Source organism: Urocitellus parryii, chromosome 9, assembly GCF_045843805.1.
Source record: "Urocitellus parryii isolate mUroPar1 chromosome 9, mUroPar1.hap1, whole genome shotgun sequence".
Lineage (NCBI taxonomy): Eukaryota > Metazoa > Chordata > Mammalia > Rodentia > Sciuridae > Urocitellus > Urocitellus parryii.
This window is the reverse complement of record NC_135539.1, coordinates 115,267,106-115,284,840: the sequence shown is the minus strand read 5'-3', so window position 1 is coordinate 115,284,840 and position 17,735 is coordinate 115,267,106. Positions and strand designations below refer to the sequence as shown.

Here is a 17,735-nt window from a genome sequence, read left to right as displayed (position 1 = left end):
AAATTCAAAACACACTTCTCTCTTCCCTTAGAGACCACCTTATCTTTGAAACAACTTTTTTAATGTTTTTTAGTTGTGGATGGACACAATACTTTTATTTATCTTTATGTGGTGCTGAGGATTGAACCCAGTGCCTCACTCATGCTAGGTGAGTGCTCTACCACTACGCCACAATCCCAGCCCTGAAACAACTCTGGCTTAAGGTATGAATGAGAAACTTAGAAGTTAGCAGAGTATTCTCCACTATTTTATGTTTAAAAATAATAAAATAACCCCCCTCCCCCACCAAAAATAACAATGAAAATCAGGAACAAATTATGAGAAATATTACTACTCAAATTGGAAACAACTCTTATTTTCCTCCTGGAAGCTTATTTATTTTTGTTGACTACCAGTATTCACAGAAAATTCAGCTTCTAAAATTTTCTTCAATTCTTTTTACAAACCATCATTATAAACTATACTTTTAGCATCAATAAACTATTAAGGACTTCCTTCTCATTGAGGGCATAAGCCAGTCTTGGTTTCTACTGTTTCTCAAAGTACTAATATTTATTGGGTTTTGTTGTTGTTGTTGTTGTTTGTTTGTTTCTTTTTATGGTGCTGGGGATTAGAACCGTGGGCCTTGTGCATGCAAACCAAGCACTCTTAACAACTGAACTATATCCCCAGCCCAGTACTGATATCTTTTGGGGAAAAAAAAAACAAAATTATTTTTGTGATCTGTTAACCAAGTAGTGTTTCTGAAACTATATATCACTTTGCCCTTGTTCATTCAGGTATATTAAGGATGGCCATAAGTAAGAGATTTTCTTCCACAGGTGATATCATTACCATTAGGTGTCACTGAGGCAAGATGTAGGCATCCATATCCTAGGACATGTGTCTCAGTTATTTTATTATTTCTTTTATCTTTTTTTGTTGTTGTTGTTTTCTTTGGAGGGGGGTGTCCAGGGATTGAACTGCAGGGCACTTGACCACTAAACCACATCCCCAGCCCTATTTATATTTCATTTGGAGACAGTGTCCCACTTAGAGCCTCACTAAGTTGCTGAGGCTAGCTTTGAACTTGTGATCCTCCAATCTCAGCCTCTCTAGCTGCTGGGATTACAGGCATGTGTCTCCACACCCGACTATTATTTCTTTTTTTGAAGTAATGAGAATTGAACCAAGGGGCCTTGCTCATGGTAAGCAAGTATTCTGCTAGTGAGCTATATCCCTAGCCCTTATTTATTTTGAGAAAGGGTCTCACCTATGCCAGATTAGAGTGAAACCTGTGATTCTCCTGCCTTAGGCCTCCTAAATAGCTAGAATTGCAAGGGTGTGCCACCATGCCCAGCTTATCTACACAATTATTTTTTATTAGAGCATTATAGTTACACATAGTACTTAGGTTTATTAAAGATCAAGGATATGCTCAAAAAGAACTGATTCTTTAATTAACAAACTTAATATGTTTATGGCTTTTAAATAACTATTTTCCTATTCTAGACAGTTTCCCTCATTCAAAAAATGGGGTCACTAAAGTTTTTCATATTTCCAACTTATCAAAGTAAAAAAACACTTCTCTTATTTACTCATTTTTTCAGAAAGCAAAATGGCTGAGTCTTTTTTTTTTCCATCTTTGTCAATGATTATTAAATAGTCAGAGATTGAGAAGTGTGGTTACTGCAATATGAAGCTTCTCATTTCTAAATGTTCCCTATATATTCTGAATCCTAAAACATACATACTATCAGACATACTAGACAGGAATCCAAAAAGTTTACACCTCTGTATGGAACAAGATAACTGAAAAAATATTCTTTCTCTTCCAGGGAAACTTCTTATCAGTCTTTTACTATTCCTCCTGATTTTCCTTTTATTTCACCTCATATATTTAAAGCTACTTTAAGCTGCCCAATTCTCTCCCAGCTTAAGTATTTGACATTGATTCCATGCTACTTTTCAGTAAGTCTGAGAATTATGCCTTTCACTCTCTAACCTGTTTTAAAAAACTGATAACTTCCCATCTTCACATCTCCCACCCTTAATCTCCAATGTATATCACCTTTGAAAGTGCAATGGGCAGGCTGGGGTTGTAGCTCAGTGACAGAACACTTGCCTAGCACATATAAGGCACTGGGTTTGATCCTCAGCACCACATAAAATTAAATAAATGAATGTATTGTGTCCATCTACAACTAAAAATTAAAATAAAAAAAGAAGAAGAAAGAAAGAAAAGGGCAACAGGCAATCCAAATAGAAGCACAAGAACACCCATTCTTCTTCCCAAGTATTGACTAGTTACAACTCAGCAGCTATCCAAGCAACATAAGCCCAGAAAAAGCTCTTCAATTTCTTATCCCTAGGCTGGCACAATTCCCACCACCCCACCCCACAAGTGTAAATGCTGGAATACACAAAGCCTCCTTGTGTGAGACTAATAAGGTTCAAAACTATAAAAAGCATACTATGAGAGAGGTACAGTTGTTGGACAGCCGTAGCACCACAACTCTACAATGCCTGCTAATGGACCTGGTGCAGCTCTCACCTCAGCTCTCATACGTTTCGCTCTTCGGGCTGGGGGACAGGTTTCTGAGGGCTGCACAGACTGCCTCTGGGGAATATCATGGGGTTTGTACTCCTTGTCCTTTGTGTCTGTGGTCAGGTTGGGCTTCTGTAGACACTAAACATAAAATAAATTGCATTAATGAATCTCCCTTCTTTTTTTTTAATCTTGTTTTGATGTATTTTTACATGGTACAATTATTTATGTAGATAACAAACAGGTCTATTTTTTAAAATCTAAATACAAAGACAAAGTCTGCATCTGTTTTAAAAAACTAACAACTAATAATATACATACATGAAATAAGTACAACAGCTTAAACTTTTTTAAACAACTGAATTTAGTTTCTTCAATTTATTTCATTGATCTCATTAAGTCACAGGAAACCACAGCAGGTTCCAGACACTCCCAAAGAGCCATTTGCAATTTCCCTTGATTGCAACTGTCAATTAACTGAAGACAAGCTTTTAAAAAGACCCCTACTAGAACTTATTATTTTTCAAAAAGTGCTGAGTAATAAGAAGGGGAATCCAATAGGTTTTTTACAATTTTACCATCTTATAGTTTTAGAAATAACTAAGCAATTCTGTCACCAAAATATACCACCTAAATTGAGAAAACAGGACATGTGACAAGCATTCCAAGGTTTGCATGTCTCCAACAAAGTCTAACTCACAAAGCAAAGATTAATCAGTAGCTCAAAGCAATAACTGGCTCATCATACAAGTCTCTACTTATTCACTTTCTCCTTTAGTTTAATTCTAAGCTGGCTAAAAGATGGTATTTAATGCCAATACAGCATAACACAACAAAGTATCACCACTGAAGCTAATATGAATTTTAAGTTAGCACTTCCATTTCATAAGAGAACCCACAAACATCTTAAGCTTTCAGGAGGTGGAGATAGAGGAGATTATAAACCCAGGACACTTTATCATTAAGCTACATCCATAGTCCTTTTATTTTATTTTGAGACAGGGTCTCACTAGGTTGCCTAGGGTCTTACTGTTTTAAATTGCTGAGGGTAGCCTGCAACTTTAGATCCTCCAACCAGAGGCCCAGAGTTGCTGGGATTATAGGTGTGCACCATCCTACCTTGCATGCAAAGCATTTTTTTTTTCCACACCAGACAGGTAATATGCCATGTGGTAACAAGGTTTAGAGGGAGGAACATCTCACACACAGGAGCATGAACACCCAGTCGTCACGCTTATGAACCGAAGGATCATGCAAAGCATTTTTTTAAAGTGAGTTCCAGCTAGGCACAGTATGCACATTTATAATACCAGCAACTCAGAAGGATCAAAAGTTTCAGGACAGCCTCAGTGCCTTAGTGAGACCCATCTCAAAATAGAAAATAAAAAGGGCCGAGATTGTAGCTCAGTGGTAAAGTTCCCCTGGTTTCAATCCCCTATACCAGCTGTGCAAACCCCCCTGCAAAATGTTCCAAAATGTAACCATCTAGATGTTTCATATCATTTGTATTTGGTATGATAGGTACTAAAATAACAAAATTCCAGAATTATTGGCATTATGGGCACCACTACTACCATATAGTCTTATTTACAAGTTTAGCTCCTTTTCCTTTATATTTGCAGAGAAAATAGAGACACTGTAGGGAGAAGAAACAAAAGAAACCATAGAGAAACAATTTGTTTCTAATGTTTAAGAAATTTAAACATTAGAATACAATTTTTTTTAATTTCTAATGTTTAAGAAATATAACATATAAACATAAAACATATATAACATATAACATATAAAACAGAACATCAAGTAAGGAATACACCAAAGGCACAACAACATATCCATACTAAATATTTTGTTCTTTCTAAGTGATTTTATTTGGAAAAGTCAACTATTATATTATTAATATTATAATTAAATAGTCTGAAAAACTTATGAATAAAACACCAGTAATAAGTGAGAGAACCTGAGTTTTTAAAAAAAATTGTTATGAAACAATATCTACCATTCTATAACAAGTCTTCTATTGAGCATCTGGAGCACATTTAAACAAAGCAAACAGAGAAGAATAAACTTGCCCATCACATAAATTAACCCTTTTATGTGTTCCATGAACTCTCTATTTGAGACACCAAAGTTGGGAAATACTAATTACTGTAAAGAGGGTCAGAAATTCAGATACTAAATATTCAGACCATATTTATTTCCCACTAGTTTCAATGATTTCCATTATCTATGATCAGTTCAGTTCTATAGGGACTCTATATATTGAGACCTACAAGCTTAGCAGCTTTTTAGAATATACATGAAGAGCTTCATTATTTTGTCCGAACCATAATTCAAAACACACACCTGAAGCTTTGGTTTTATATCTAATGCTATCAAAAACACTAATTTTAACCTCTACTTGAGAAACAGGGATTTACAGATTCATAACATAAGCACATCATCCCACAGAGTAATCTCTTAAGACATTTAAAAAACATGATGATGCAAGATGGAGACCTGTGTTCTGTAATGCCCATATATCACTGCTCAACTTTTCTCAAGTTTCTCCAAATTTAGGCTGAAGTTCACCCTTTTGCAATAAATCCTTCACTATGTGCACTTCTTTTTTAAAACTCTATATTTTCTAATTCTCCTTTACCATAAAAACAAATATTGACAATGAGAAATGAGCACAGGGGCTAGAGGTGTAGCTCAGTGGTATGGCTCCTGCTCAGCACGTGTGAGACCCTAGGTTCAATCCCAGATTCCCATTCCCTGTCCACACCCCCCACCACAAAAAAGGGGGACCAATATAAACTTTCAACAGTAGAAGAAATTAAATCAAGACCTGAATATAAAATGGAAAGCCACCATCATTCAAAACTGTTTTTAAAAGCATTCAATGACATAGCAGATGCTCATGATATGCTAAAAAGACAGGATAACAATATTGTATAGGAAGAACCCATTGCCAATTTATATATACATGCATAAAAATAGCCATGAGAAATAACAAGTGGGAGGATTAGGGGCAATTTATTTTCATGATATTTCCACTGCCTAAGTATACAGATGACATATTTCTAAAATGTTGGAACTTTAAAGCAGGAACTTTCTCTCCCCTGATTCACTGTAACCTCCACACTTCAGATTCAAAAAGAGAAAATCTATATGGACAACTCTATCTAGGTCTGACTATAAAACAGAACCATAAAAGTTCCAAATTCAATAATTGTTTTTAATTTCATCCATGGACTCACTAACCACTCATGTAATATACATTAAAACAGCTGGACATGGTGGCACATGCCTGTAATTCCAGCTACACAGAAGGCTGAGGCAGGAGGATCAAGTTTGAAAGTCAGCCTCAGCAACTTAACAAAAAGACCCTGCCTCAAAATTGAAAACAAAGAAAAAAGAAAAAAAGGTGGGGGCGCGGGTGGTAGGATAGGGATGTAGCTTAGTGATAAAAGCACCCTTAGGTTCAGTTCCCAGTAACAAAAATAGACACACAGCTTTCTGAATATCAGATTGGTCACTTTCTTCTAGGCTAAAAAGAAAATTTACTTGGAATCAAGAAAGAAGAAAGGGAAGAAAATCTATAGGATTTAAGCATTACAGATGGTACTAGATTATAATATTAGAACAGAGTTTTGATTACTGGTTTGCCTTCAGAAACCATGTTATTATCTACCTTTCTATAACACAGAAACAACTTTTAAAATTATAGGGCTCACTGCTCTAGTCTTAAGAATAACTCAAAGGATGTAAATAAATTATGACACTCTTTTGCCAGAACCTTGAAATAGGTAGGAAGTTTCTACAATATTGTTTTACCTTAATTAATGAGAACAAAAGTGTTTATCTGAGTAAATTCACAAATACCAGTTCTGTATGGAAACAAACATGGCTAGGTAATAACTACTGAAAAAGGAACCCATTAGCTACAAAGCTTTTGGGGTTTTTTGTTTTGAGGTGTGGTACAGGGGATTGAACCAGGAATGGCATATGCTAGGCAAATCTTCTACCACTGAGCTACATTCTCAGCCTTTTTTTTTTTAATTTGATTTTGAGATAGGGCATCACTAAATTGCCCAGATGGTCCTAAATTTTGTATTCTTCCTCCTTCAGGCTCCCATTAACTGGATTACAGGTTTGTAATCCCACCACACAGCCTGAAGCTATGCAGTATTTTTGAATTCCTTCTCCTTTACAAATATAAGCATTCTACATGACCATTTCCTTGGGAATCTCTGCTGGCAAAAAAGAACAAATAAATTATTTTCCAAGTTATACTTTCATAATATGGCTACCAGGGATGCTTTAAATAGCAAGCAAATGCAAAAGTATTTGACTACACAGTAATTAACTTCTTGCTGTAAAGAAACACCTGTAGTGGAGTAAATACAGATTTCAGTTTTTGACAGTAAAACGACATGTCCTCTATAATCTTACTCATTCTAAAAACAAATGTCTAAGTATGGTTGCTCTCGAAACAGAATAACAACACTGGAGAAAACAGCCAAAAACCAAAGTCTTCTGAACAGTGTCATTCAAACACAACTGAGGCTTTTTCATTCCCCCTAAAAGATAATGTACCAACAAGCAGTGAATGAAACAAGTTTGTGGCGAGCCCCAAAACTCACCCTCAGACTGTCTCCAGACAGGAATAAATTGTAAGGGTTGAGAATTCGTTCATAATGCCCTCTGATATGTGAACCCACAGCTTTGCCAGGAGCAAAACCCATCTTGGTGGCAATTTTGGTCCATTTTCTATCCTTGCAAACAACTGCAAATCCACCTTCTTCTGCAACTAACTGTTAAAATAGCAAAAGTTAGAAACACTTATGTGGAAATCATGTCTAGGTAGACTCCAAGAACAAAATGTTCTTGGCTATGGTTATATTTTAAAAATATTTTTCCTAAGTGAAAAGAAAAAATGCATGTGCTGTTAATTTCAAGCTAGACAATTAAAACATTTCTTTTAACAACATGTTCATAAACATTTTGTCCCTCCCAAAATGACTTCTCGCTTCCCCAAAGCAGTCATCTTAGAAGAATAAGGTTAATAATCAAATCTCTACTAAAAAAAAGGCCCTGGGTACTTGGTCCTACTCCGTGACCCTTAAAATCTCCACAAACTAAGGGACAGAAAGCCTGAAATGATGTTTGGTGGAAAGAATGCAGGCTTTAGATTAAAGTGGGATCTGGAAATTAACTATGAGCTCAGCCATTTTGGTTGGGTTGTTTTTTTGTTTGTTTGTTTGTTTGTTTAAATCTCCATGAGCTTCAGTTTGTCTGTGTGTACTAAAATGGAAAGAAATAGTTTTCAGAATTATTGGTGAGTTTAAAAATGACAAAAACGGGTGGCAGCAAAATATTCCACAAGACTTCCAGATCAGACAAGACTTTCAGATTCTTACACTCAACTGAACTAAAAATCTCACTTTACTTAGGATTTTACCAGGGATTGAACTCAGGGGTGTTTTACCACTGAGGCACATCCCTATCCCTTTTTATTGTATTTAATTATTTAGAGACAGGGCCTTGCTGAGTTGCTTAGGGCCTTGCTAAGTTGCTGAGGTTAGCTTTGAACTAACGATCCTCCTGCCTCAGCCTACCCAGTTGCTGGGATTACAGGAGTGTGCCATTTCACCCAGCTTCACTTTAAATATTTTAAACAACAATTTTCTTCATAAGGCAAAGAAAACCAAATGCACTGCTCACAATTATATAAATGAGTAAGGTGGTCATTAGCCCTTTACCTTATTTAGCTGAAACAAGTCCAAGATCTTCCTCTCCACGTGTGGAATTTTTAGAGTACTTCCCTGTAATTCCCAATACTTTGCAATCTGGTCCAGGAAATTCAATTTTACACGAGTTTGAGCCTAAATGACAAAAAACTGAGCATTAATCTCAATATTTTGTTTATGTGTTTGTTTACTTATTTTTGGACATGTCTCACTATGTTGCCCAAGATTAGTTTGAATCCCTGGGCTCAAGGGATCCTCCCACCTTAGCTTCCTGAATATCTCAGACCACAGGCACATATGCCTGCTTACAAAATAAACTTACCTAGTTTATCTTAAAGCTCATGTCTATTACCTGCCTGTGCCATATTTTCATTCTTAGAATATTTAAGTGCAAAACTACTTTCTGAATTCAAGAGAAATAATCAAAGGAAACAAGATAAACCTGATTAAACAATCATACTTTAATAAAGAAATAGCTGAAAGTATATAAAATAAAGTTGGCTAAAAACTTATATACTAACTCAACAAAACCTTAATTTAGCCCTTACCATACATGCGCCAGGCAAGAAGTTCAACATTCAATAAACAGTCCTTTATTCAATAAACAGTCCCTTTTAGGGTTACCTAAAAGGTGCTTCATTTAAGAGGTACCAGAGTAATCACAATTTCATTTTACTGCTTAAGTTATGTGACAAGTTTTTTTTTTTTTTTAAAGAGAGAGATACAGAGAGAGAGAGAGAGAGAGAGAGAGAGAGAGAGAGAATTTATTAATATTTATTTTGTAGTTCCCAGCGGACACAACATCTTTGTTTGTGGTGCTGAGGATCGAACCCGGGCCGCACGCATGCCAGGCGAGCGGGCTACTGCTTGAGCCACATCCCCAGTCCATGTGACAAGTTTTTATATACCCACCTTGGTCTTTTTACAACAAGATTTCAAAGGCTTGTTGCAAGTAGAAATTTTCTTACTTGCTCAAACACAAATCTAAAATCAGATTTACAATAGTGCTTCTATAGCAAATTTTTTTCAATGGTCCTGGGGATTGGATCCTGGGCCTTGTGCATGCTAGATAAACACTGTACATTCCCAGCTCTGATCCTCCTAGCTCAGCCACCCAAGTATCTGGGATTATAAACATGCACCACCAGATGCAGCCTATATCAGTCTTTTTTAAAAATATATATATTTTTAGTTGTTAAGAGATCTTTATTGGCTGGGGATGTGGCTCAAGCGGTAGTGCGCTCGCCTGGCATGCGTGCGGCCCTGGGTTCGATCCTCAGCACCACATACAAACAAAGATGTTGTGTCCGACAAAAACTAAAAAATAAATATTTTTTTAAAAAAGAGAGATCTTTATTTTATTCATTTATTTATACGCAGTGCTAAGAATCAAACCCCGTACCTCTCACATGCCAGGCAAATGCTCTACCATTGAGCCACAACCCCAGCGCCCCCATATCAATTTTTAAAAGCCCCTATATTTAAAGATAAAAAAGGAAACTTTTTTAAATATTATTTTTAAACATATTATTACTATACAGTCATTTTTATTTTTACTATCCTTGTCAAATATAAGCTGGACAGTTTGGGGAGATTTAACTGGAAGCCAGACCAAAACTGGGATCAATATTCAGATATTCTCAATCATACCAAGATTTCAAGTTAGTACTTATCTCCTGTTTTCAGGTTTAATTTGAACTTGAAATTCTTTACAATATACACATTTTAATCCTATTATCAATGTCTATAAAATTCTGTTGGATACGTGCTCTGTATCAGTTAAGGATATTTAGTTCAATATTAAAATCAGATTTTAAAACTACAAACAACACAAGTCTTATCTACTCTGCACTATAAGTTCTTGGTGGCTAGAAACTGAAGAAACACCTGTTCTCTAGAGAATGTTCTGTGTTCCTCACTCTTCCTTAGGAAACTAAAGTATTATTAAATCTAAGTAACAAAGTTATGCACTTTGAAGAAATTTGGACTATAGAATCTGTTCTACTGTGTAATTCTTTTCAAAACCTAAATTCTAATGATTATCGCCTTAATATAGGATTTACTAACAGACCAAAAAGTGTCTAACAAGTATCATTGCTTTTAATAAAATTTGTCTGTTTCAATGGCCTTACAGCAAATTGTTTTACCATGATCAACTATTGGACATATTTTCTTTCCCTACCAGATTGGTGACAAATCCTCTTCAAAGTGGACCCCTCAGGAAAACAAGAAACAGGAACAATAGTAAAGACATTACCTCCAATTCATTCAGCCTCTGGATCCGTGGAGTAAAATGAAGTTTATCAACATCACATGCAAAAGGTGGCTGCCAATCCTAGGAGAGAGCAAAAGCTCTTATTAGAAGAATTTTTAATTATTTGACATTTAGTAGCAGAATATATACGAATGAATGATATATCCCATATACTCCCTCCCTTCCCTGCTGAGCCGCCCAGCAACATCACTAAGCCCCAGTCTGTGTTGAAAAACCAGGTTTAGGAAAAGACACTCTAACTTCTTATTTACTACAGAAGTATCTTACTACAATACTATATCAACACTATAATATATATTTTTATATATTTCAACTTCTAGTCACATTAGCTTTTATTAAAAAGTTGAAGATAAGTTCTTCAATAGGGGGAAAGAGGAACTGACATCCAAAACCAATTTTCACTATCCTTAACATGTCTATTCATATAGATACTTTATCTCTAGAGAATCCTTCTATACTGGGAGAAGTGAGATCATGAGGAAAGAATCAAACAAGAAGAAAAACATATAGGGCTGGGGATGTGGCTCAAGCGGTAGCGCGCTCGTCTGGCATGCGTGCGGCCCGGGTTCGATCCTCAGCACCACATACCAACAAAGATGTTGTGTCCGCCGAGAACTAAAAAATAAATATTAAAAATCTCTCTCTCTCTCTCTCTCTCTCTCTCTCTCTCTCTCTCTCTCCTCTCTCTCTCTTTAAAAAAAAAAAGAAGAAAAACATATAAATGCATACCTATGTGGAACTTAATACAAACAAAAATCTACAATAAGGGAAGAGCTAAAATATTTTTAAAATGCTTTTTAATGAATTTCATTTGAAATAATAATGAAAAAGTCCAGAGATGGATAGCAGTGATGGTTGCACAACAATGTAAATGTATTCAACCAAAATAATCATAATCATAATCATAGGAACAGGGAAATCAATAAAGGAGATCAGGGAAAAAAAGAAAAAGAGGCTTTGAAATAGAAAAATTAAATACTGAAAAGATATAATTCAAGAAAGTTCATATCCTTTAGCCCAATTTCATACACAGAAATTTATCCTAAGAGAATAATTCAACCAGAGTGAACAAATTACATGTGTGAAATTAACTGCAGTATTATGTTAGGAAGAAACATTAGGATATTAAAATAACAATGAATAACATACAGCATTTGAAAACGCCAGATTTATAAAGAATCTCTGATCAATAAGAAAAAATGGGAGTAGTGTTAGCATGCATAAGGCCCTGGGTTTAATCCCCCAAACCAAATTTTTAAAAAGAAATGGAAAATGACCAATCATCCCAAGATTGGTGTCCAAATTAATTCCAAATAAGAAATAATCAAAGCTTATATTGTTTCATATCATCAATATTAGAAATTTGTGACAAACTGTGCACTCTTAATGGTAAGATAAGTTTTGGAAGATATTTAGGAAGCTTATTAAGGCATATGCCCTCTGACCAAGAAATTCCCTGACAGGAATTTATAAATATGCATTAGTATTCACAATAACAAGATGTAGACACAGGAAATTCACTGCGGAATTGTTTCAACTTAAAACCAAATACATGGGCTGGGATTGTAGCTCAGTGGTAGCACACTTGCCTAGCATGTGAGGTACTGGGTTCGATTTGCAGCACCACATATAAATGAGTAAAATAAAGGTTGATCAACAACTAAAAATATACATATAAATAAAAAATTATTTTTAAAAAACCCACACCCAAATACACTAAGATGGGCATGGTGATACACACAGCTGTGATCCCAACTAATTGGGAGGGTGAGATAGGAGAATAACTAGTTCAAAGCCAGCCTGAGCAAAATAAACAGAAAGCACTGGGGACATAGCTCAGCAGTAGACAGCCCCTGCGTTCAATCCTCAGTACAACAAAACAAAAATAAATAAATGACAACAACAAAGCCCTAATATGTATCAGTGAGGAGTAAGTTAAATAAATGTTGGTATATCTGTAAATAATAATACTACTCAGCGGTAATAAATAAAACATCTAGACATTCAACATTGAAAATAGCTAAGATTCAATGAGTAAACAAAAACAAAACATGAAAAATTGTGTTCACAGTTTTACCTATTTTAAAGACTACCATAACAGGAAGAAGAAAAAAAAAGGCTTTTTCACCTTTCGAACCTATACTGCAGGAAGCTCAGTGGTAGAGCACACTGGCATTCAATCCCCAGTGGTACCAGGGATTGGGGGGGGGGGTTAACAAAAAATAGAAAAGAAAACTTTAAAAGTTTAGTTTTGTTTTAGTGATATGAAAGACTCCAGTTGAAATGCCCACCTGCAAGTTCTAATAAAATGTTGAGTTAAAAAGTAGATTACAAATTAGTACAAAAGTATTTACCATCACACCAAAAGAATGTTTGGGGGGGGGGGGGACACGTGAGGGTTGGTTGTTTAAGAATACAATTACAGGAAAAGTCTTCACAAGTTTAATGCCATTTCAGTCACACTCCTTTCTCAATGAAGACTATGACCATCCCAGCAGCTCAGGAGGCTGAGACAGGAGAATTACAAGTTCAAAGACAGCCCCAGCAACAGTGAGGCGCTAAGCAACAGTTGAGACTCTGCCTCTAAATAGAATACAAAATAGGGCTGGGGATATGATTCTGTGGCGAGTGCCCCTGAGTTCAATCCCCGGTACCAAATAAATAAAGACTATGGCTAATATTTAAATGGTAGTTAATGACATACTAAATATGTTTCAAGACAAAAATACTCCCTGCTAGGGCTGGAGATGTGGCTCAAGCGGTAGCGCGCTCGCCTGGCATGCGTGCGGCCCGGGTTCGATCCTCAGCACCACATACAAAGAAAGATGTTGTGTCCGCCAAATACTAAAAAAAAATATTAAAATTCTCTCTCTCTCTCTCTCTCTCTCTCTCTCTCTCTCTCTCTCTCTCTTTAAAAAAATAAAATTAAAAAAATAAAAATACTTCATTACTAGTCAAAAAGATGAAAGTCTAGGGGCTGGGGTTCTAGCTTAGTGGTAGAGCGCTTGCCTAGCATGTGTGAGACCCTGGGATGAATCCCCAGCACCACTTAAAACTAAATAATAAAGGTGTTGTGTCCATCTTTTTAAAGATGAAAGTTAAAAATACTCCATACTAGTCAAAAAGATGAAAGTCTAGGGGCTGGGGTTCTAGCTAAGTAGTAGAGCGCTTGCCTAGCATGTGTGAGACCCTGGGATGAATCCCCAGCACCACTTAAAACTAAATAAACAAAATAAAAGTGCTGTGTCCATCTTTTTAAAGATGAAAGTCTGCCAGGCGCAGTGGCACACACCTATAATCCCAACAGCTCAGTAGGCTGAGGCAGAAGGATGGCAAGTTTGAGGACAGCCTCAGCAATTTATCGAGACCCTAAGCAACTCAGTGAGACCTTGTCTCTAAATAAAGACAAAATAGGGCTGGGGAGGTGGCTCAGTGGTTGAACATCCCTGGGTTCAATCCCTGTATCACATATACAAACAAGTGATCAAATATTTAGTTTTATTATACCATCCAAAAGGATTTAAAGGTGATATAAATTACTCCCTGACTGATCAGATAAATAATAAGCCTTCTAATCCCTAAACACAATGATATAGAAATTTCATGTCCTGATAAGCCTGTAAAACTTTTGAAAAATTAAAGTATATCTTTATATTTCTATATACGTAATTTATGCTTATTTTAGCCTGTAGCCTCAAATAAAATGAATACTAAAAGTGACACATCAAGAGTCACTTCAATTATATTTTATAATGACACATCAATTAAAATTTATAATTAAAAGTTTCAAAAATCTTTTTTTCATTTTAAAATATCTACTGAAATGTTTGCCTCCTCTTTCAGTTGCAAATTAGAGGAAAAAAGATAAATGCCATTCCTTTTGGGACTTTCATTTTCAGTAACAAAGGTGTACTCCAATAAAAAAAAAAAAAAAAAGAATTTCAGGGTGCGGTGGCATGTGCCTGTAATCCCAGAGGCTCAGGAGGCTAAGGCAGGAGGATCACTAATTCAAAGCCAGCCTCATCAACTAGAGGTCCTAAGCAACTTAGTGATACTCTGTTTCTAAATAAAATACAAACTAGGGCTGGGGATGTAGCTCAGTGGATGAGTGCCACAGTTCAATCCCCAGTGTTAAAAAAACAACACAAGAACTGCACATTATTTGAGTGCTCACTATCATGGGGAACCCAAGACAGCCTTGGCAAAGTATGGCCTCATTGGGTCATGTGTTTTAAATAAGCCATTAAGAAAGAAAGGTAAGAAACCATAATAAAAAGGCTCTAATAAGTAAAAATTAAGGGAAATGATTCTCAAATTAAGTAGTCAAATAATAAGATCTCCACTTACAAACATTGTGAAATTTTCTAATTCAACACTTAATCTAAAAGGAATATATCGTGTAACCTAATCAATAAAGTGATTAAAGGCCGGGAATGTGGCTCAGCAGTAGTGGGCTTCCCTAGCATGAACAAAGCTGTGGGTTTGATCCATGGCACTACAGAAAAAAAGATTTTTAAAAAATTTTAGCCAGGCATGGTGATGCAATATGCCTGTAATCACAGCAACTGGGGAGGCTGAGACAGGAGGATCACAAGGACAGCCTCAGCAACTCAGTGAGGCCATAGGCAATTTAGCAAGACCTAAATCTCAAAAAATAATAATGGTTGGGGGGTGTATATCATTGGTGAGTGCCCCTAGGTTCAATTCCCTGTACACCCCCCCCAAAAAAAGTGTCATTTTTTATTTCTCTTTTTTTTAATAGTTGTACACAATACTTTAATTGTTTATTTTTATGTGGTGCTGAGGATCGAACCCAGGGCCTCGAACATGCTAGGCAAGCCACCACCCCAGCCCAATAATAAACCATTTTTCTTACAGAAAAACAGTATTTTCAGTCCATAAAGTAATAAGAAATCATAGATTACAAGTGGATCTAAATAAATTCCCTGCTGAGATTTAATTTCCTTCATTTTTAAAACTTTACAGTTTTAACTTTCAAAATAAAAACTACAAGAACTATATTATTTAACACTTTCCTGTTTTCATATATGTATTCACGACCAATGTAACTCCACATCATGTACAACCCACAAGAATGGAAAGGTAGGCCAGGCACAGTGGTGCACAGCTATAATCCCAGCTGCTTTGGAAGCTGAGACAGGACGATTGCGAGTTCAAAGCCAGCCTCAGCGACAGAAAAAAAGGTTCAATTATTAGCACTCAAAAATGTATTCCTTGGACAGGCAATTAAGTAAGAAGTTGAAGCTTCAAAATCCTCAGAGGCTGCAAAGCATCAGGTAAACATTTTCCTCAGTCTCAGCACTAACTTGGCAACAACTTAAAACACATTTAACTGAAATATTTCAAAGACTAAATCAACTAGTAAGAAAATAATATTCAAAGGATGCTAAAAATTCTTAAATGCCATGAAAATTCATTCTGTAGATGACTTACTATTAGCATCCATATTTCACATATTAGAATACTCCTTTAATCTTTCTAATTATAGAGACTGTCATCATTTTGAGATCTGATAATTAGCAAAATGAGAAAAGTGTACTCTAGACAGAGGCTACATAAGTTGGCTCTCTGACTCCCTGCAGACAAAACCAATTAAAAATCAGTGTCAAAAGCACATTCTTGTTAGTTTACAAAGAATAACATTAACTAAGAACAAAAGCATTTTTCTAATTGCATATGTTCTATGAAACCCAGACATCACAAAACAAATGTGCTCATAGGATTTTCAACCCAAAGCCAACAGAAGTAAGAGCCATTTTCTACATACATATTTTCTTAGTATATCAAAATTAACATCCAAGTTAAACCCAAGGATGCTCTACTAAAGAGCATCCTAGTCTTTTTAGCCTCTTTCTTTTTCTTTTTCTTTTCTTGAGACAGGGGCTTGACTCAATTGCCCAGACTGGCCTCAAACTTGTAATCATCCTGCTTTGAAACTCCAGAGTCACTGGGATTACAAGCGGGCATCACCATACCCGTCAGTAACATGCCCTTAAAACACCTGCAGGAAAACCAGATAATTCCACCACCACTGTAAATCTCTTACAAACAAGTAAGCAGGGTTATTATTTATGAGACCCTGATGGAGACCAACTACAACACCTTTGGAAGAACTGCATTCAATGTCTTCCAAACAGCCGGGCACAGCATCACATACCAGTAATCCCAAAAATTTAGGAGGCTGAGGCAGAAGGATCCCAAGTTCAAGGTTAGCTCTCAGTAACTTAGCAAGATCCTGTCTCAAAAAAAAATAAAAGGGCTGGGGATGCAACTCAGTGGGGTAAAATGCCACTGGGTTCAAGAGCCAGTACCCCCAAAATATATATATCTTCCAAACAAAAGCAAAAATAAAATTCCTTAGCTAATGCTGCTTACTCACTCTACCCTTGCTTCTTTCTGTCCTCAGGGCAGGCTTGGCACCAACCAGCTTTACTTAGCTACCCATTTGTTCAAAGGGTTTAAGACCTCCCATTCTTATAAGCCTTCTAGAAAAAACAAACAAACAAACAAATTTGGAAGATTTACTATAGAATATTTTATGCCTTAAATGAGAGGCTTTATGTTTTGCGTAGAATTGAGTATATATGGATTTTTCTAAGACAGCCCACAGCTTTCAACAGGGTCACAAAGTACTCTATAACCTTAAAAATAAACTTTCCAGAATGTCTTATATTTCTGGGTTTCAAAAAAATTCATCACCCCTCTACATTTTTATCTCATTACTCCTATACTTGGTCTCTTTCAACTCCTCCTGCTACTTAACCAAGACATGATAATGGAAAAGATATCTGCTTCTGAGAATGTCAGCCAAGGGGTTATATAGTTAAGGCAGATACTTTCAGTACATCTCTTCTTGTCCTACACTGACCTGGATTTGACTTTTTGTTCTTTCCTTTAAAGGATCTCAATTTCTTCCATAAAATATGAAAAAGAGCTACCTTTCAGGACTATGGTAAGAATTGAGATTACAAGTTAAAGGTTTTATTGAAATTATGAAACAAAAATGACAATGTCATTACATTTAATTTTGACCTCTAAAATGTAATCTTACCCTGGGCAAATAAAATTCACTGTTTGCCAGCTACTCAGGAGGCTAAGGCAGGAGCAAAATTTTTTAAAAAAGGAAAAAGGGCTGGTGAGGTAGGGTATGGTAAAGAGAATCTGCTCTCTTAACTTTATT

At 36.0% G+C, this 17,735-nt stretch overlaps 1 protein-coding gene and 1 non-coding gene across 2 annotated transcripts in view; both read right to left on the bottom strand.

Annotated features, from left to right (window-relative positions):
* Positions 1–17,735, bottom strand: part of Kdm5b (lysine demethylase 5B) — a 79,241-nt gene that overhangs the window by 39,067 nt on the left and 22,439 nt on the right. Inside the window, exons 2-5 of the mRNA XM_026397155.2 lie at positions 10,517–10,594; positions 8,272–8,394; positions 7,153–7,323; positions 2,534–2,668 (exon numbers count right to left, since the gene is read on the bottom strand). Coding sequence (XP_026252940.2) covers positions 2,534–2,668; positions 7,153–7,323; positions 8,272–8,394; positions 10,517–10,594 — 507 coding nt within the window. The remainder of the gene's footprint in view (positions 1–2,533; positions 2,669–7,152; positions 7,324–8,271; positions 8,395–10,516; positions 10,595–17,735) is intronic.
* LOC113188769 (small nucleolar RNA U13) lies at positions 3,675–3,777 on the bottom strand. The gene has a single exon (XR_003301582.1). It is a non-coding gene; the product is annotated as a small nucleolar RNA U13 (small nucleolar RNA).